The sequence below is a fragment of the Myxocyprinus asiaticus genome, chromosome 34 (genome assembly GCF_019703515.2).
Source record: "Myxocyprinus asiaticus isolate MX2 ecotype Aquarium Trade chromosome 34, UBuf_Myxa_2, whole genome shotgun sequence".
Classification (NCBI taxonomy): Eukaryota; Metazoa; Chordata; class Actinopteri; order Cypriniformes; family Catostomidae; genus Myxocyprinus; species Myxocyprinus asiaticus.
The window spans coordinates 35,145,661-35,166,740 of NC_059377.1; the positions used below are offsets into that span (position 1 = coordinate 35,145,661).

Consider the following 21,080-nt stretch of genomic DNA (forward strand, 5'->3'; position numbering starts at 1 on the left):
CTGGTGCGGATTGATTTGATGCCCAATAATTCGTAAAGCTCTCGTAGTGTTCGTGACAAAGGTTGTGCCTTGATCGGTGAGGATTTCTTTCGGAATCCCCACCAGGGAGATTATTTTGAAGAGTGCCTCCACAACACTGCGTGCTGAGATGTTGCACAGAGGCACTGCTTCCGGATATTGCATTGCATAGTCCACTAGGACTAATACAAAGCGATGTCCGCGTGCAGACTGCTCTAATGGCCCGACGAGGTCCATTCCAATTCTTTCAAAGGGGACCTCGATCAACGGAAGGGGACGCAATGGTGCTTTTGGGGTGGCCGGTGGATTCACCAGCTGGCATTCGCGGCATGCCGCACACCACCTGCAGACATCGCCGCCAATGCCCGGCCAATAAAAACGAGCTATTAGACGGTTCAGCGTTTTCCTTTCCCCTAGATGACCCGCCATGGGATTATAATGAGCTGCCTGGAACACTATTTCCCGACGGCTCCGTGGTATTAGGAGCTGGGTTGTATCTTCCTTTGAGCATCCTGCGTCACTCTATACAACCGCTCGTTTATAATTGCGAATAAAGGGCGACCCCCGGCTGGAGTTGTTGACCATCGATCACTCTTACTTGGTCAAAGGCATGCTTAAGGGTTTCGTCTTGCGACTGCTCCAAAGGGAAATCCCCTTTGGGAAATTCCCGGAGGATGGGAGGGACTGCAGCCTCTTCCCCCCGCACGTCATCCTGATGTGGAGCTGACGAAGATGGCCCTGGCTCCGCCTCCCCTTCCAGAGCATCACACATCTCACATCTCGTGGCTTTGGTGCAGGACCCATCCGTGCATATTCCCGTTAATACATTTCTAAACTCCGGCCAATTAGCCCCCAAAATCAGCGGATGGGTGAGGCGGCAACTAACCGCGGCCTCCACTCTATGTTTTGTTCCCCGAAATGTAATAACAAGGGTCACCAGCGGGTAGTTGTGAATATCCCCATGCACACACTTCATCCTCACTGTTTTAGCTGTGCCCAAAGCCTTGCGTTGAACCAAGTATTGGTGGATAGTGGTTTGATTACAACCCGTGTCCACCAATGCTTGATGAGTACCTCTCTTGATTCTTACCGGTATCCGGTACGCTCCAGCCCGATCGGGGGCAGTCTGCGGAGTGTCACTGAGATGCAATTCTTGGGCACTGAGGGCACTGATCCCGGAAGTGTCCCGGGTCCCCACAACTCAAGCAGGCCGGCCCAGGTGCCACGCCCGCACCTGCGTCGGCCGGCACTTCCACATGAGGGGAGAGCGGCGGGGCACTTTTGCTGCCGTGGACGACGGGAAACCCCACACACGAGGAAATGGCTTCGGTGGCAGGACTCCTCTCCTCCGCGGGGCAGGAACGGGCTCTGGGAAGAGAGCAGAGTGAGAGAGAGAAGGAGAGGGGGAAGAAAGTGGGAGGGCTCTTCCGCCCTCTTGGAACGGCGCCAAATTGTCCTCCGCCAGATGAACGGCTTCCTCCAGCGACACTGGCCGGTGGCACTGGACCCACTCCGCCGTTCCTCTTGGCAGTCGATGGATCAGCTGCTCCAGTGCCACCTGGTTGATAATTCCCGCAACGTCACAATTCCCCGCCAGCAGCCATTTCCGGCACACGTCTCGGAGCCGTTGGGAAAAGCAAACGGGCAGTCGGTCTTCTCCAGCTTTAAGGTCCGGAACAGCTGGTGATACTCTTCCGGGCTATGACCCACCCGCTGCAGGATGGACTTTTTCAGGTCGTCATAGGCCAGGAGATTATTCGCCGGCAACTGTTGGGCGGCAAGCTGAGCTTCCCCGGACAGCAAAGGGAGAAGTCTGGCCGCCCACTGATCACACGGCCAGCCCCAGATTTCCGCGGCTCTCTCAAACAAATCGACGAAAGCCTCGGCATCGTCGTCAGCTCCCATCTTCAGGAGTGTGGGGGAGGCAGTTGGCTGCAGTGGTCCGGGGTCACGGCTCTCTCTTTCTCCTGGCCAAGGAGGCTCCAGATTGCAAGCCAGTCCTCTGCTTGAGCCCGTAGGACCTCAAAGAAGCGCCGTTCCTGGTCTTGACGTAGCTCAAGCATTGATTGCTGGTGGGATTGTTGCAAACTGGCGAGGGACTGGAGGATCTCGGCCACCTGGGAGGACTCCATGGGGCGTACTTCAGTTTTAATCCTGGGTTTCGGCACCAGTGTAACACTATTCAGTGGAAAGGAGAACAGGGAAGCGAGGTTTCCAGGTTCAGGTATGCGTTTAATTTGGCCACATTGATGCTTACAGTTTCACAGACTCAACAGCCTCACAGGCACGGAGTTATTTAAACACTTTAGCTTCACAAACACAAACACAACAGCTTCTGTAGCACCGTGGCCTTCCTTGTGCCAGTCTCTCTCTCTCTCGGTTGCTGGTGGCGTGGCTGTTTATATGCCGCTCTCCCCCTGCTCACTGGAATTAGAGACAGGTGTTAAACATAATCTAGCTCAGGTGCAAGGGCCCCTACCGCTTTCTCTCTCTCCGGACGTACGCTTGAACACGCCCCCGCTGCCACAGACATAAACCAGATAGATTCAATACACTCTGTTCCATAACTGTTCTAGGAGGACAATATATCAAAGAATTCAAAATCCTCAGGCTCTGGAGACATTAAAAGACACTTACGTGCACAAGCTGACGCCCCCGAGCAGGCCTGGGAGTCGATTTGGTCGGGGAGGTGCGGGAAATGCAGCGGGAGATGCTGAACATGTCGGCAATGCTGAAGAAGGTTGTTGCTGACTTGGAGGATCTTGCTGTGATCCGTCGATCGATCACCGCCATGGAGGCGAAGTTCACTGACGTGGTTAAAAGAGTGGGGGATAATCTACTAGCAACCAAGGTGGAATAACGTCCATATCGTAGGAGTCCCGGAGGGAGTAGAGGGACAGGATATGGTGAAATTCCTGGATGGGCTCTTTCCGAATCTGCTCGACATAGCAGGCCACAAGCTGGAAATCGAGCGAGCTCACAGGGTTCCTGCTCAGCGATCAGCGGAGGGAGACCAGCCCCGATCAATTCTGGCCAAATCATCCGATAAAGATCTTGTGTTACACGAGGAGTAAAGGAAGGCTTTCTTGGAAGAACCACAGCATTTTCTTGCTCCCAGACTGCGAACTCCACAAGAGAGAAATGTGATCGATTCAAGGAATGCAAGAAACTTTTACATCAACGGAAGGTCGCTTTTGCACTGATATTTCCAGACAAATTGAGAATAGATGCTAAGGATGACCATAAAACATTCACATGCCCACAGCAAGTGATGTCCTTCATAAAGTCAGTGGAGTAAATCATCTTGTTGTACGAGTGGACCGGCTCACTGAACATTCGCTTGACTGTTTGAGGAATCTGCGTGCTTTGTGATGGTTCCGCCTAGCGGCTGGAGTTCATTTTGTAGAGTAACACACCTTCAGGACAGTCTTATGGATGAATCTACACGCTCTTTATGCTTAGTCCACCTAGCGGCTGGAGTTTGTTTTATGGAGTATTTCTTGCAAAGTCATTGGAGTGAGTAAAGTAATTTGCTTGCACTCATGCTGCAGCCGAGTGGACCGGCTCACTGAACATTTGCTTGACTGTTTGAGGAACCTGCGTGCTTTTTTTGTGCTGGTTCTGCCTATCAGCTGGAGTTTCTTTTGTAGAGTAACACACCTTCAGGACAGTTTTAAGGATGAATCTACATGCTCTTTGCGTTTATTCCACCTAATGGCTGGAGTTTGTTTTATAGATTATCTTTTGCCATGTAATTTTGTATAGAAACACCGGACTTGAGCAATCCGATGGCAAGGCTGTCGCGGGGTCCTCGTAGGCGTGCATAGACTGTTTGTGTTTGGAGGGATGGACGCCAGTTGGCGCTGTCGTGCGTGGGTTAATGCGCACGTTTTTTTTTTTTTTTCCTAGGGGATGTTTGGGGTTTGATTGTTGCACTAATGATGAAATGTGGTCTTTATAATCTTGTTTTTGACACACAATCTATTTTTTCTTATATGTCAAAAGTTAATATGAGTGGATTGTCTCTCTCCATGTGGAATGTGAATGGGTTGGGGCACCCCATAAAAAGAAGGAAGGTTATGTCTCTTCTTAAGTGTAAGAAATATTATATAGTGTTTCTTCAAGAATCGCATCTTTCTCCGCAGGAAGCTGAAAAATGTGGGAAGATAAGTAAATATCTACAATTCAAACGTCTCAAACAGATTAAAGAAATTAGGAAGAGTCATTATTGTTTTAGCTGAAATTCAGGGGCAAAGTCTTATTTTGGCTATTTATGCACCTAACGTTGATGATCAGTGCTTTTTTATAGATCTTGAAGGGATGTTGCAAGCCGCTGGCACCCCTCATGATATAATATTGGGAGGAGACTTTAATCTTTCGATGGACTCAGTCCTTGATCATAGTGAAGCAAAAGCATGCAATCCCCCTAGAGCAACATTGACGCTTCACAGGATGTGTAAAAATCTTGGTCTTACAGATATTTGGAGACATTTGAACCAATCTGGGAGGGACTATACATTTTTTTCATCAGTCCATAAGATTTAGTCTAGAACAGATGTTTTTTGTTTTGTTATATAAGTCCCTCATTTCATCTGTTGCTGATTGCTCAATTGGAAACATTTTAGTCTCAGATCACGCCTTGGTGTGTTTAGAGTTGTTGTCACATACGGAGAAAAGGAAATCATAAAGTTAGTGCTTTAATGTATCCCTTTTGCAAAATCCTGAATTCCAACAAATGCTAAAGGCTGAAATCAATGTCTATATGGAGACCAACTGGTCCTCAGTATCCTCTGTGGCTGTGGCTTGGGAGGCACTCAAGGCAGTTCTCATACAGTATGCCTCATTCACCAAAATTCCAAAGCACAAGAACTCGTGGAATTGGAAGGGAATATTAAAAGTGCCGCGGCAGAGCTGAAGTGCAGAATGTCATCTAATGGCCTCAGAGAAGTGACCCGATTGAAATACAGATATAATACTATTTTGTCGCGGAAGGTGGAGTTTGGCTATTCAGGGCAAGACAGTCATACTTTGAGTCGGGGGACAAGGCAGGAAAACTTCTGACTAGATATATAAAACAGAGAGAGTCTTTTTCTACCATTCCCTCAGTAAAATCTGCTGGTGGTGAAATATTTACCTCAGCCACTGATATTAATATTGCTTTTAAAAAATTCTATCTTGATCTCTATAGTTCCACGTCTTCGTCTACTGATGAGAATATTAGAAACTTTGTGGAACCATTAGAACTTCCCAAACTGATGACTGAGTAAAATAATTCTCTTGATTCTGAGATAACCTTGGAGGAGCTTGGCATGGTAATTAAGGCCTTGCCTACAGGCAAGGCTCTGGGGCCAGATGGCTTTGCAGCTGAATTTTTTAAATCATATGCTACAGAACTGGCTCCACTTTTGCTAGAAGTTTATACGGAATCATTAAAGAATGGAAAGCTTCCACCAACCATGACTCAAGCCCGGATCAGTCTGATTCTTAAAAAGGACAAAGATCCAAGTGAGTGATAAAGTTACTGTCCAATTTCCCTGATCCAGCTAGATGTTAAAATACTGTCAAAAATTCTGGCTAACCGATTAAGTTATGACATCTCTTATACATATAGATCAGGTGTTGTTTATTTGGGGCCATTACTCTTCTGATAACATTAGGCATTTCATTAATGTCATGTGGGCAGTGGTAAATGAGACTCCGGTCGATGCCATCTCACTTGACACCGAAAAGGCGTTTGATATGGTAGAATGGGATTATCTTTTTAAGATTTTGGAAATGTACGGGTTTGTGAATACTTTTATTGGGTGGATTAAGTTACTTTATAGACACCCGGTAGCAGCGGTTCAAACGAATGGATTAATTTCAGATTATTTTCTTCTGGATAGGGGCACCCGGCAGGGTTGCCCTCTTTCCCCCTTATTGTTCTGTCTTGCCCTGGAACCATTAGCAGCCACGATAAGAAAGGATGATGATGATTTTCCAGGGGTGGTTGCGGGAGGTGTGACGCATAAGCTTTTGCTTTATGCAGATGATATTTTATTATTCGTCTCCGACCCTACTAGATCTATGCCTTGCCTCCACAGAATTATTAATTCCTTTTCTAAGTTCTCAGGATACAGAGTGAATTGGTCTAAATCCGAAGCTTTGGCTCTGACAGCGTATTGCCCTGTAACGGCTTTTCAACCGGGTGCCTTCCAGTGGCCCAAACAGGGCATTAAGTATTTGGGCATTTTATTTCCAACAAATCCGAGTGATTTAGTTAGTTAATTTTGATCCTTTAATAAAAAAAGTTTGAGTGATGTGGACAGGTGGGCTTCACTACATTTATCTATGACTGGTTTATGTTATAAAAATGAATTGTATTCTAAAATTCAACTACCTACTACAGTCTCTCTCCATTGAAGTTCCCCTCTTTTATTTTAAACAATTTGATAGTATAGCTAAATCATTTATTTGGAATGATAAACGCCCTCGGTTGCATTCCAGTAAGTTACATAGGCCAATTGACAAAGGTGGGTTAGGTCTCCCAAAGATTTCGTTTTACTATTATGCTTTTGGTCTCAGACATTTGGCACATTGGTCGCTTCCACCTGAGAGAGCCCCTCCCTGGCTCTTTATTGAACAGGAGGTCCTTGCCCCATCTTGCCATTGCAAAGTCTTTCTACCAAGCTGCCCGAGAAGTAAAGACACATCCCGTTTTCTCGCACATGCATTTAGTGTGGACAAAAGTTTCCCGCGTGTTCAATTTGGACAGTTACTTAAACGTTGCCGTAAGTATTTGGTTGAACCCTAAATTGCATTAACAAGTCCCCTTTCTGCTGGACAGAATGGATTGAGAAGGGTGTTGCTACGCTGGGTGACCTGTATGAAAATGGAGCATTGAGATCCTTTGAAAATATAATAAAGCGGTTCGGGATTCCCAGATCTCAATTCTTCAGGTACTTACAGCTGCACCATCTACTCTGTACCACCTTTGGGTGAAGTACGCAGCCCCCTAAAGCAGCAGACACTCTTGAGATGGTGCTTGCTGCTTTTAGAAAAGGTCATGAAGATTCAGCATACTATTCCTGGCTAATTCAGAGTCTAGGGGACGGGGTTTTAACATCGCTTAAGAAGTTATGGGAAAGAGACTTGAATTTAGAGCTGGAAGATAGAGAATGGGGTAGGATTTTTTAAAAAGTCTATGTCTAGGGATGCAAGGGTGTGCCTCATTCAATTTAAGATTCTGCATTGTTTTTATTGGACTCCCTCTAGATTGTATGGGCTTGGCCTTAAAGACACACCTACTTGCTGCCGATGTCAGCTGGAGGATGGGGTCATAGCCCATGTTTTTTAATTCTGTGCTATGATTCAAGAGTTTTGGTCGAGGGTTCAGAATTTTATCTGTGTGATCTTGAGCACTCAGATTTTATTTTGCCCCAGACTTTGTATTTTGGGTGATGGGGCGGGTATTAACATAATGAACAAACATATAAAAAAATTGGGTCCTTACCAGCGTGATGATCATTAGGCAGGTAATTCTTAGGGAATGGAAGTCGGCTGGTGTGCCCTCATTTCATGAGTGGTGCACCAAGTTGGGCAGAGTGGCGGTTTTTGAAGAGATGTCACATAGACGGCTGGACAGTTTGGGTGCTTATGGTAAGAAGTAGGGCACTTATCTGGCCTTCCTAGAAGGTCGCCAGTGAGGAGCAGTGGAGAGGGACAATTTTGATTAAATACATGTAAATTAATTAATATGTGGAACCCTTTTTTTTTTTTTTTTGGTTAATTTTATGTGTTTTTTTTTTTTATGTCATCAAGTGTTTTCTTTGGACTGTCTGTTTATATGTGTGTATGTTGTTATTCAATGTTTGACCACTGGGATGTATGTTGGGTGCCGGGTGGGAGAGGGGGGAATATAATTGATCAAAGTTGATTCTGTGTATTCTTGTGCTGTTTGTTTAAATCTATGGAATCAATAAAAATTGTTAATTGTTAAAACATTTTTTTTTTTTTTAAATGCACAGTAAATACAGGAATGCATTTACTAATGTTAATTAATAGAACCGTATTGTATGGTGATAACAAAATAAAATATAACAAAATGTATATTAAAATGAAGCGAAATGACCCACAGATGTGTTAACGTTGAAAGTTATGCAAAATAACTTGTGTGTGTGTATATATATATACTCTTTACAAAACAGGTTTCAATGAAAAAAAACTTAGAGGTTTCTTACCAGAGGCACTTTTGTTGGCTCTGCGCCCATAGAAGCGCTTCACAGAAATTGATGTCATGTTGTTAATGTATAAGGTTAATGTACAGTAGAACACAGTATACAGTTTGAGTTTACAGTTTGAATTAGAAAAAAATAAAAATTCTATCCGCTTCCAATTAGGGAATACATATTGGTAGGCAATATATTATTCGCTGATAACTGGGAAAATCAAAATATTATTAACGCGCCGATAGTAGAATTACCGCCAATATTTTCTCAGATAATTTGTTATGGTTTATTTGCTTGCGGCATAGAATCTCTGACTGCTTGCGGCTGCTCTCCTTCAGGCAGTCTCAAGCATTACTCAGCCTGAGAGACAAGAAAAGATAATGTTATAGCTAAGTAAGCATGTCACGTTGCTCTGTGAGGATCATTTTAACATCTACGTACCATGTTGCTTTGGGGCTAGTTTGAATCTGGATCTTCTACTGTAAGCAACGATATGTCATAAATATATCAAAACATATTACGTTATGGTCACTAAGATTTGAACTTCAAATTAGGAAAATAATTTGTGATAATTTTGACTTTATCCTAATCTACATTAGACAAAATCCTAACCATTGTTTACAATTTAATGCGTATACATTACACACACACACAAAAAAGCACTACAGCAATCTTCTGAACTCACTGGCAGGCATTGCTGTACAGCAGACGGGTGTAGGTGGACTCTCTCTCCTTCTGCTTCACCCACTCCTCCACTTGCCCCAGCTGCTCTCGTCTCTCCATCAGCTGAGGGTTTTTGTCCACCTCTGCCTGTATCCAGCGTTGCAGGTCCTCCTTCGTCATCCTCAGGAGGTTCTCCTCATCCTTTCCACCACTCATCGCTTTACTGTTGGAGCACCATGATAGATTGAAGTTTTGGCTCAGACAACACTGACCAAGTAACAAAAACTTTCAATCCAAGTCAAACAGAATTAGGTACAGTTTAAAGACAACCACTGTTACATTGCACACAGTATGTATTGGCATTGTGCACTATTGTCACTGTTTGACTTTAAAGGTTTTTATGAATATTACATCAATTTATACTGTATTTCTGTATGGCTGAATTGTTGTGCATTTGATATATTTTGACTTAACAAAACAACTGCTGATAAATGATGTGTACATTTGTGCAAAACCTATACATAATATATGGCTTTTGGGAGTCATTAAACCCATTTGGGACAAGCAAAGTTAGTATGAAAAATGTGAATTGGGCTAACTGGTGTAAATATCAAAGATTCAACACATAGGCCATACTCAGGATTGACAGATCAAAGATTGTAAGGATTGACAATTCAATCCAGAAATGTCAGAAAACTTAACCATAAATACTTTCACAACATACAACTTATATCTTCATTCCCTTAAACACTTACCAACACTAAGGCCTAGTACAACTAGCTTTGGATACTCCAATTTGGCCTTGAAATAAACACTGGCAAAAATGTACAGCAAGATAAATACATACATACTGAGCAGTTTTCCCAAATTGCAGCTGTAATATTTTTTGCATTCTGGAAGACACTCACATATTTGAAAAGCCTTAGCAGAGCTGCTGTAGCGGTGTTATTCAGCGAACACCGTTTTCTGTTGTAAACAACGGTGGTTTGTCTCTCGACCAAGTGAAAGTCCGCCTGTATTGCAATGAGTTTTTATGCGTAGCCCAAAAACTCCAAACTCAAACATAAAAATCATAAAAAAGGTATAAGTTACCTAAAAACACATGGGGCACAACAATAAGTTCATCACTATCGTGGTAGCGAGCGAAGAGCCTAGATAAGGCATTTTGATTGGTTCAGAGGACGTTGACGCGGGAGGATTAGCTCCGCCCATAAACCGCTTCAATCACAGCAATGGAAATTATCACCAAACGAGGACGTTTTCTCTTGTTGGTCAGTTATAACAGATCTAAAGAATAATAGCTGTATTTTAACGCTACACCGTGTATTTTCGATTTGCTCAGTCAGTACTCAGGTGTAAATTATCGACAGCCTTTGACGCAGACTGCATCGTCATGTGGTTTGTGTTACTTTTCTCAGCGCTGTTAATGATGAACCAATCACAGTCGTTTGTTTAATCGTTTTCACAAATGACTCAACAGCTGAGCAGTATTGAAGATTTTATTCTGACTCGACTGTAAGTGTAGAGTAAATATTTATTATAATATTTTATTGTAATAAAACGCTTTGGATAACATTTATTTAAAGTGCTTTATTTTCAGTATCATGTTAGACAGAAGCGTGATGCAACGAAACTTAATGATACAACCAAATGTTTTAACATATATATATATATATATATATATAAAACGTAAGAATTATTTAACCACATGGTCTATAGGACCCAAGAGCCGAAATATTGCAACAAGGTGAAGCAAAAGTATCATATACAGTGTGTAGTTGATGCAAAACATGTATGGAGTATTTTAATCAACATATAGATTGTAGGTTTAAATTTACTAATAAATGAGGAAAATGTATATTTTCACTGGTTTCTTTTAAACTTTTTAAAAACAACTTTTTGCCATCAATCTGTCCTTTTAAACATTATTCTATTAACCACATGCATGGGAATTTGACTAAACACTCTTACATATTCGGGTCTTTTGTGACCCGGCACGTTCACTGGCGGCCAAAAGTTTGGAAAAATGTACAGATTTTACTGTTTTGGAAGGAAATTGGTACTTTAATTCACCAAAGCGGCATTCAGCTGATCACAAAGTATAGTCAGGACAATACTGATGTAAAAAACTGCACTATCACTATTTGAAAAAAGTCATTTTTGATCAAATTTAGAGAGGCCCCATTTCCAGCTGCCATCACTGCATCACCTTATCCTTGAGTAATCATGCTAAATTGCTAATTTGGTACTAGAAAATCGCTTGCCATTATATCAAACACAGTTGAAAGCTATTTGGTCTGTTAAATGAAGCTTAACATTGTCTTTGTGTTTGTTTTGAGTTGCCACAGTAAGCAGTAGACTGGCATGTCTTAAGGTCAATATTAGGTCAAAAATGACAAAAAAGAAACAGCTTTCTCTAGAAACTCGTCAATCAATCATTGTTTTGGGGAATGAAGGCTATACAATGCTTGAAATGACCAAAAAACGTAAGATTTCATACAAAGGTGAACACTTCTGTCTTCAAAGACAAAGGACAACTGGCTCTAACAAGGACAGAAAGAGATGTGGAAGGCCAGATGTACAACTAAACAAGAGGATAAGTACATCATGGACAAAAGTATTGGGACACCTACACATTACACTTACAGGAGCTGTTATGACATCCCATTCTAAATCCATAGGCATTAATATCGAGTTGGGCCCCCGTTTGCAGCTATAACAGCTTCCACTATTCTGGGAAGGCTTTCTACAAGATTTTGGAGTGTGTCTGTTGGAATTTTTGCCCATTCTTCCAGAAGAGCATTTGTGAGGTCAGACACTGATGTTGGACGAGCGGGCCTGGCTCGTAATCTCCATTCTAGTTCATCCCAAAGGTGTTCGATAGGGTTGAGGTCAGGGCTCTGTGCGGGCCAGTCAAGTTCTTCCACACCAAACTCATCCAACCATGCCTTTATGGACCTTGCTTTGTGCACTGGGGCACAGTCATGCTGGAACAGAAAGGGCCTTCCCCAAACTGTTTCCACAAAGTTGGAAGCATAGAATTTTCCAGTCTTGGTAAGCTGAGGCATTAACGCTTCCCTTCAGTGGAACTAAGGGGCCTAGGCCAACCCCAGAAAAACAACCCCATAGCATTATCCCTCCTCCGCCAAACTTTACAGTTGGCACAATGCAGTCAGGCAGGAAACATTCTCCTGGCATTCGCCAAACCCAGACTCATCCATCAGACTGCCAGATAGAGAAGCGTGATTCGTCACTCCACAGAACACGTTTCCACTGCTCCAGAGTCCAGTGGCGGCATGCTTTACACCACTCCATCCGACGCTTGGCATTGTGCTTGATGATGTATGGCTTGCATGCTCGACCATGGAAACCCATGCCATGAAGCTCCCGGCGCACAGTTTTTGTGCTGATGTTAATGCCAGAGGATGTTTGGAACTCTGCAGTTATTGAGTCAGCAGAGCATTGGTGACTTTTACGCACCATACGCCTCATCACTCGTCAACCCCGCTCTGTAACTTTACGTGGTCTGCCACTTCGTGGCTGAGTTGCTGTGGTTCCTAAATGCTTCCACTTTGCAATAATACCACTTACAGTTGATTGTGGAATATCTAGGAGGGAAGAAATTTCACGAACTAACTTGTTGCAAAGGTGGCATCCTATTACAGTACCACGCTTGAATTCAGTGAGCTCTTTAGAATGACCCATTCTTTCACAAATGTTTGTAAAGGCAGACTGCATGGCTAGGTGCTTGATTTTATACACCTGTGGCAATGGGACTGAATGAAACACCTGAATTCAGTGATTAAGAGATGTGGCCCAATACTTTTGTCCATATAGTGGATATGCCTCACATGTCCTCAGCTGACAGCTTCTTTTATTTCTACCCGCTCAACACCAGTTTCATGTACAACAGTAAAAGAAGACTCAGGGGTGCAGGCCTTATGGGAAGAATTGCAAAGAAAAAGCCACTTTTGAAACAGAAAAACAAAAAGAAAAGGTTAGAGTGGGCAAAGAAACACAGACATTGGACAACAGATAATTGGAAAAGTGTGTTATGGATCTTAACCCCATTGAGCTTTTGTGGGATCAGCTAGACTGTAAGGTGCGTGAGAAGTGCCCGACAAGACAGCCACATCTATGGCAAGTGCTACAGGAAGCGTGGGGTGAAATGTCACCTAAGTATCTGGACAAACTGACAGCTAGAATGCCAAGGATCTGCAAAGCTGTCATTGCTGCATGTGGAGGATTTTTTGATGTGAACTCTTTGAAGTAGTTTTAAGAAGTTCTGAACATTTTTTTCAAATTGCAATAGTAATTCTCACGTTATTAATGTCCTGGCTATACATTGTGATCAGTTGAATGCCACTTTGGTGCATAAAAGTACCAACTCCTTTCCATAATATAAAAATCTGTAATTTATTCCAAACTTTTGGCCACCAGTGTATATCTATCACAAATGGATCTACAAAATGGCCAGATATCTTTTGGTGTTTTATTTTTCATATATCAAAGAGATAATGCAACATTAAGAACAAATCTACAACAGGTTTCTTTACTTTCACACTGAAATTTAATGAGACTGAACTGGCTGTCAAACACATATTGAGCTACACATACCACATAAGATACATATAAGCTACAAATAAGTATTTCAGCCACTTACTGAGTCTAATTAGATGCACAAGTTTCATAATTTCAGTAGTACACCAAAATACAATCAATCAATCAAATAACAAGTCAAATCGTAATGTTCATGTATTCTACTTGCTATAGTTTACTTCCACATTGTTTCTTCATCAAACAGCAATGTCAAAGCAATTGCACAGAAAATCAACATGATATAGCATTTATTTGTATGAATATAGTACTCATTTCTCTTGTAATAAACAAAGAAATAGATTTCCAGATAGTAAACTGATATACAGTAGATATGAAATAATAATTAAAATATAATTTATGGAAGTGCAAAAAAACAAAAACAAAAAAAAAAAGCGAGGGGAAAAAACGACACTATTACATACATAGGATCTCTAATGACCCTATACACTTTAGGTACTTAAACCATTATAAAAAATAAATGTTTTGCAATTTTGGCTTTTTTTTATGTGTGTGTTTGTGTTTTACACTATTTATGAGAGAAAGGTTGAGGAATACTAAAGAGGTGTGGGTACAACTCCAAAACATGGATGAGGTACAGGGGGTGGAATGAGGTCCCGGGTCACTAAAGACCCAAGGTACGTGTTTAAGGGTTAGACAGCAAAATATTCAAAAAATATAATTATATAATATAGCAAATATTAATCAAAATGAAGATGAATAATTGTCACAATTAACACATTCTGGAACCTTGTGGAGAGTTGAGGCAGATATTTCATGTGTTAATCTAAGCCACCTGTCCTGCCATTCACCCTGTTAGGCTGCACTGGTAGTCTGGGATTCCCCCTGTTTATTCTCCACCTGACCAGAGCTATTTTTGTTTAAAGGGTCCTTGAGAGACATAATTTCCTGTATTTTCAGAAAGGTATCACAGTCTGGGGGGAAAGGATTCATCTGAAAACAAAGTTTACATTGTAACATTAAGTTTGCGTTGTACTTTAACATTAGTTACTGCATTAGCATTAAGAAGTAACAATAAACAATAATTTATAAATCATGGTTATTGTTAATTTATTAATATACTATTGTTCATTCATAATGCATTAACTATGTTTAATGTTAAAAATGCATTAACTTTTAATGTTAAAAATGTATTAGTATGTAGAAATTAACATTAACCAAGATTGATAAATGCAGTAAAAGATTTGTTCATTGTTAGTTCACTATTGTGTTAACTCATGTTAAAGTACACAAACTTGTGTTACCGTTTACATTAAAATGAGTTCTTTAAAAACTTTAGTGTCAGAGAGAAACATGCTGATGTTACTCACGTTGAGAGAGAGACGCAGGAGACCTCCCTCACCCTGGCTCTCCAAAGAAGAGAGGAACAACTTCAGTGATTGCTCAGTCAATTTATTTCCTGTATTAAAAGAAAGAAAAAAGAAAAAACAATATTGATATCGTTTACATCTATAGTTTACAAGAACTTCGCAAGTTTGTTTGCACTAATAAAAATAATTCTAGAGAATGAGATAAAGTCTCTATTAGTTCACCTGATAGATTCAGAGAAATAAGGCATGTGTTCCCTGGATGAATAATTTTCCCTCCGGTGTGCAGAATTCCAGGATCCAGCAGAGGATTCACAGTCTCAACCACCTCCACTGTCTGACATATAAATGTTCCCAATGACAGTTTAATTTTCAAAGATCTCACTATGAAGAGGTTCCCTAAACCTTTAAGATTTTCTTGTCTGTTAAGAAGTTCTTGTCTTGAGAAAGGAACATCCAATATCACATCAAAACCTTCACAATAAATACTGTGAATGATTTAAGATACTAGAGGCTGCTAGGCACTTTGACATCTGCACTGACCAATGTCAACAAACAAATAAGTGTACAAATCAATTACAGCAACAGAGTTACTAATTAGAGTTTTAATTAATTCAATTTAATAAACAAATTTATATGATTTCCAGTACACTGAAAAAAATTATAATTTTGTGGTGACGTAAATATAGCAGAAAAGCTGAATAAGAGCTTAAGCGTGAACTTGAAATTATTAAGTAAATTCTACCTTTGTGCTCAATTCAAACATGTAACAATTAATGCTCTAGTGTTTAAGTAAATATTATTAATGATTGTTTTCTTATCTTTACAATGTGTTATCATGTATGAATCCTAACGTAAACAACCATGTCATATTTATTTGGTAGTTTGAGTTAATGTTTTTAATGTTGATTTTGTTGTTATGTTTGGTAACTTTCTTGCTTTGTAAAGTCTGAAGTGCATTATTCTACTTTCTAAAATTACCTGTTCCTGTTTTTTATTTTAATTTTTAATATCTTTTGATTATTTTCTTTCATAATTTTTTGTGCACTAAGTGTTGAGGTCTGCATGCATTTTGTTTCCAAAGCACTCACTTTAATACATTTTATTTCATGAAGTTAAAGGGAATATTCCAAGTTCAATTCAAGTTAAATTCAATCAACCGCATTTGTGGCATAATATTGATTACCATAAACATTTATTTTGACTTGCCCCTCCTTTTCTTAAAAAAAAAAAAAAAAAAGCAAAAATCTGGGTAACAGTGAGGCTCTTACAATGGAAGTGAATGGAGCCAATCTGTAAACATTTAAATACTCACTATTTCAAAGTTATAGCCACAAGACGTAAACAATATACCGTAAACATGATTTTACTGTGATAAAATACCTTACTAACCTTTTCTGTATAAAGTTATAGCCAAGTTTACAACTTCATTGCCATGACATTGTAATGTCAACAAACCCTAAAACGACTGTACAATTACGATTTAAACAACTTTACAGCTCAAATAATACATGAGTTTTAACAGAAGAATGAATGTAATGTCTTATGGAGTTTTGTGTTCCTTACCACAGTCGCCTTCGGCTTGCTCACTGGGGTTCTAAATACAATTATTTTTTAATTACTTATTTTTAAACACAATTCACAATTGCATTTTATCAAACTACACAATGATGACTCTAAGACATTCTAGATATTACAGTTTTATCTTCTGTTAATTCCTGATCTTCTGTATAGCTGCTTTGAAATGATGTGTGTTGTGAAAGGCGCTATACAAATAAAAATGACGTGACTTGACTTGTAAGTGCTTTTATAAAATTATAAGCTTCACATTTCTCCCTTTAAACCCTCCAAAAATTGGCCCCATTCACTTTCATTGTAAGTGCCTCACTGTAACCCAGACTGTTGCTTTTTTTATAGAAAAGGAGCTATGAGTCTAAATAATTTTTGGTGATAATCAACATTATGCCACAAATGCTGTCGATTGAGCTTAACTTGTTTTGAACCCGGAATATTCCTTTAATTAGATTTTACTTAATTTTATACCAGTAAAATGTACTAAGAAATACTGTGTGCGAAAACTTGTTTCTTTCAACAGATTTCTTTATCATGTTGTTAACCTATACTATGTAAGGTTTAATGTACAGTCAGTAAGTCATTACGGCAAAATAAACCCAGACAGGATGATCAGGACCCTGATGCAATGTATACTGTTTATTAACGAAAAAATAAATGCACATTAAATATTAATTTGATTTACAGATTAGTTACAGTATGTGAGAAGAAAAAAAGACTGATTAGTGATCTGATAGACATAGAACTAGCGCAGATATTTAGAATGGTCAGTTACAGAGTTTAGCGAGCATTATTAACCATCTAAATATTTGACTGCAGAATGTCGCAACTGACCAATCAGACTCTAGTATTCCAGAAAGCATGTAATAAATATATTTATTCCATTTGTGTGTGAACAAGATGAGTTCTTGCTTTCCTTTTTATCTAGCTTTCTGTCATTCTTACCTCTTGCTCAGACACTGGCAGATTCTTGTCTTTGCCTCCTAACTTTCCGGCCTGCCCACGGGGCACTTTATTGTCTGAGTGCAAAGGCAAAAAATGAATAATCTATCTACATGTAAATCTTGACAACATATGTAAATTTATTGAGATTATTTACCTTTTTTGGCCACCTTTACCTCCTCTTTCTTTGCTGCCTGACCTGGCACTAGTTTCTCCTCTTTCTTAGGGCTGTCCTGCATAAAATCATATTAAAATCATGGAAATGCAACACAGGTTATTAAACAATTATTAACTAACTACTGTATTGAGTCTCAATAAAAAAAGACAGTTATGTACGTAGGGAGCAAGACTGCTCTACCTTCTTTTTGGAGGTGTTTTTGGCACTCTTGTTGATGGGACGATCCAGTGAAGAGTTGCTGCGGATGGAGAGAGGGCGCTCGTATGTTGAGTTGGCTAGACTAACCTGAGACGGCTGGATTATAACTGATTGGTCGCCTTTAAATAACAGCCTCCTCCTTTCAACTATCTCCTCATGTATTAGAGCAAAGGGACCCAGCACCTAGAGAAAGAAATGAGAGGGGGAAAAAAAGGAAGAAATGATGCATGTTTCAATAGAGGTAGAGAAGGCCATAGAAGATGCATTTAGTAGGAAGTGTTCTGTGTACCTCAGCTAAATGAGCCCCCCCACTATCTCCTATATGATTGTAGGATAAAGACAGACAGAGCAAGGAACGGTTGAAACGCAGACCCTTTAAAAATAAAAGAGAAAGGGTGAAATTAAGGTTGTAGTTTTCTCATAATCACTCCATCTTCATATTGTTGCAGCCTTAAATGGATAGTTCATCCAAGATGTTATTTCACACCTGTATGACTTTCATTTTTGAATAAACTATCCCTTTAAAAAATTCAAAACACCTTTGGAGGGACAGAATTCAGTTCACTCCTTTTCACACCTGAGCAATATCAATGGCACCTGCATCACCGATTCTATTAAAAGCCAAGTTGAGTGACAGGAGGGTTTTGTTGGCAGAGTGTAGAGTTGAAAGAGCTAAGCCAATCAGGCGAGCTCCCTCCTCTCCTATACGATTGTTGCGCAGTGATACGTCTGTCAGCCTAGCATGGAGATAAAAAGCTTTTTGAAAAGGGCTGAGTAAAGAATGCAGCAATAAGTCAACATGAGAGAGATAAATTATTACATTATTTTAAGCATTTAAACAATATTTAAGTGCATGCGAGTTAACAAATGAGAATTACTTACGTGCTGTCTTCCCCTATGAGTAAGTGATAACTCTGCTCAGGAAGTGGATTACCATCCAAAACCACTTTCCTAGCACAGACATAAATTCATAGATGAAGTTTTTTTGCAGTTTCTGTAATCATACTGCTGATTTATTTTACAATTAGATCCTTTTTCATTTTTCTTTGAACATGTGTCAAGCCAACAATCCTCCAAAAGTTGATGTTATTCACTAAAAGTACTTAACAATACACATTACACCTGAACAATAATTCTTGATGTTTTAGACTTTGCAGACAATTAAAATTCTGGTGTCATCACCTGAGATTTGTACATAGAGACACGGTGTTTCTAAGGGAGGTGAAAGTGCAATCTGTTAAGCCAATCCGCCACATGCTGCAAAACATAATCATTAATGGTAATATATTCTTTACATGCTATATGAACACCGGTAAACATATACATACAACAAACACACACAAAGGCTCACTGTAGGCACTGTAAGTTACTGAGGGATGGCAATGTCTTGCTCAACACCTGAAGCATCACCTCATCCACCTTCCATCCTGTCAAAAAATAATAATAATAAAAAAAAATTAAAAAATTACAATAAAATGTTTACTCGAGGCACCTCAGTTAACTGTCCTTCCTCTGTCACATTTTTGGAACTATGACACTGAACTACGAACAGTCTGATCTTTTTTATTGGCCTTACCTGACATCTTGACCTCCTTTACGCTGTAGTGGTCTTCATCATTCTCCAGCTCTATCTGGAGGCAGGGCTTGGAGGACCAAGTTGTAATCTGACTTTCAAGGGATGTCTGTGATTGGCTTTCTTCTTCACTCCAGTAGAGTTTTCATATGGGAAGATAAAATAATTTATTGCATTTAAGTAATTTTAAGATGTGCAAGTAAAATCAAATTGATACTACACAGATTTACAGTCATTTGGAGAGCAATATAAGGCAATATGAAAAGAATGATAATAACTAGTCTTTTATTCACTTGTGGCTACTGTATAACTGTAAAAAAAGAAAAGAAAAAAAAAGCATTTATTAATGTAAAGTAGTGACTACTGTATTGTCATATGTAACAATAGAATTTACCTATAGCTTCTCTCTCTGTAGCTGGTGACTCTTGAGCTTCATGCTTCAGCTTCACAGAGGGGATCTCTTTCACGCCCATTAGGTTACAAAGCTCCAGGAAATCCAGCTCCAAATTTCCAGAACACTGGTAGTCATCTAGTATGTGTGACACCACAAAACACTGCCATTAAAATGTACTATCTATCTATCTATCTATCTATCTATCTCTTACTTTCTTTTCTATCTATCTATCTATCTACCTGCAGTCTTTGGTGGTTCCTCCTCAGTCCCAGAATCCACCTTGTCCACTTTCTCCTTGGCAGACTTGTTCTCAACTCGTTTTTTCATATTTTTCCGTGGAAAATGTATTAAGTTGCCACAGCAGATTAAAACAAAACCTACATAAAACAAATCCAAATTATCAATAAAAAACAATTAAGCAGAAAAATGAGTATTAATAAAAGTATTTTCTCAATCAATGAGAGCAGTGTCGATATGCTAGTAGATTGTATTCTGTTGCCATGTCAACAGAACGTGCTGAACGTTGGAGAATTATCTATCTGGAACGTTGTCCTAAATGTTCCAAAATGTAACGATTGATTTTGGCGCCACCCAGCGGATAAGACGAAACGTCTCTGTAAAGAAAGTTCATTTCTCATATTTACGTTGCTGCTCAGGCAAAGGTCCGATATATCGTCAAACAATGGACAAATAAAGTTCTGAAAACCAGCTGTGTAGGTAAGGAAGCACAAAATCAACACTTATCTGTTCCTCATTTGTAAGGAGAACTCTTTCTTGAGTTTTACACTGCGCAACGCATATTGAAGAACGCAGGTGTATCGAGACACGTTTTTAAAAGTTGACGTACTTTTGTCTAATAAACGCGAGACACAATGATGAAAGACGTCTGTCCAGCACGGAAAACAGGGTAGACGGAAAAAGAACAGCCCAAATGTCGGTTTGGATTAAAGCTGCTAAATGTCAAATGGAAATGTTTTCGTGCTGCCCTTAAATATATTCTTTAAAAAATTAACATATAACCTAACTTTCCTCCAAAATTCCATGGTTACTACATTTATGTTGGTTTTGAAACGACATCCATCAAACTCGGCACAGACCTTCTGACTAGTGTGATTTATTTTTTTATTTTTTTTTAAATGAACGTAATTACGGTTTTCACACAGCGGACAATAAAAACTTTGAAAAGTCCCATAGACATACACTGACAGAATGTTCAAATGGGCCAAGAATATTCAAACTCCAACTGTCAAAAATTCAAATGTAAACAAACCCACACAAGGCCTTTAATCTGCTTCAAGTTGCTCTTTTTCAGTCTGTCTCTCTATCTTTATAACCATCAAACTTTTAAAACTAGTTTAGACTTCAAGACAAAACTTTGTCAAACTTTACCCATCTAGTTGTTTTTACAATA

General features: G+C 39.8%; 2 protein-coding genes across 5 annotated transcripts in view; both read right to left on the reverse strand.

The window, feature by feature from the left end:
- Positions 1-10,025, reverse strand: part of LOC127425596 (histone-lysine N-methyltransferase SETDB1-A-like) — a 42,924-nt gene extending 32,899 nt beyond the window's left edge. Inside the window, exons 1-2 of one of the 4 annotated variants that reach the window (XM_051671735.1) lie at positions 9,797-10,025; positions 8,911-9,111 (exon numbers count right to left, since the gene is read on the reverse strand). In XM_051671735.1, the coding sequence (XP_051527695.1) occupies positions 8,911-9,104 (194 nt within the window). In that variant the 5' untranslated portion in view covers positions 9,105-9,111; positions 9,797-10,025. Of the gene's footprint in view, positions 1-7,510; positions 7,965-8,910; positions 9,112-9,796 lie in introns of those variants that run through there. The other 3 variants (XM_051671737.1, XM_051671738.1, XM_051671736.1) reach the window with 3 other exon arrangements.
- A 3,346-nt stretch (positions 10,026-13,371) lies between these two features.
- Positions 13,372-20,041, reverse strand: lrrc71 (leucine rich repeat containing 71). The gene is made up of 14 exons (XM_051671793.1): positions 19,909-20,041; positions 19,670-19,804; positions 19,279-19,401; positions 19,054-19,129; positions 18,885-18,959; positions 18,585-18,653; positions 18,280-18,439; positions 17,992-18,075; positions 17,685-17,885; positions 17,484-17,559; positions 17,330-17,403; positions 15,038-15,149; positions 14,816-14,904; positions 13,372-14,438 (listed from the first exon to the last, which is right to left on the reverse strand). The coding sequence occupies exons 1-14, from the start codon at positions 19,994-19,996 to the stop codon at positions 14,301-14,303; spliced, it is 1,500 nt and encodes a 499-aa protein (XP_051527753.1). The 5' UTR covers positions 19,997-20,041; the 3' UTR covers positions 13,372-14,300.
- Between the last annotated feature and the right edge of the window lie 1,039 nt (positions 20,042-21,080).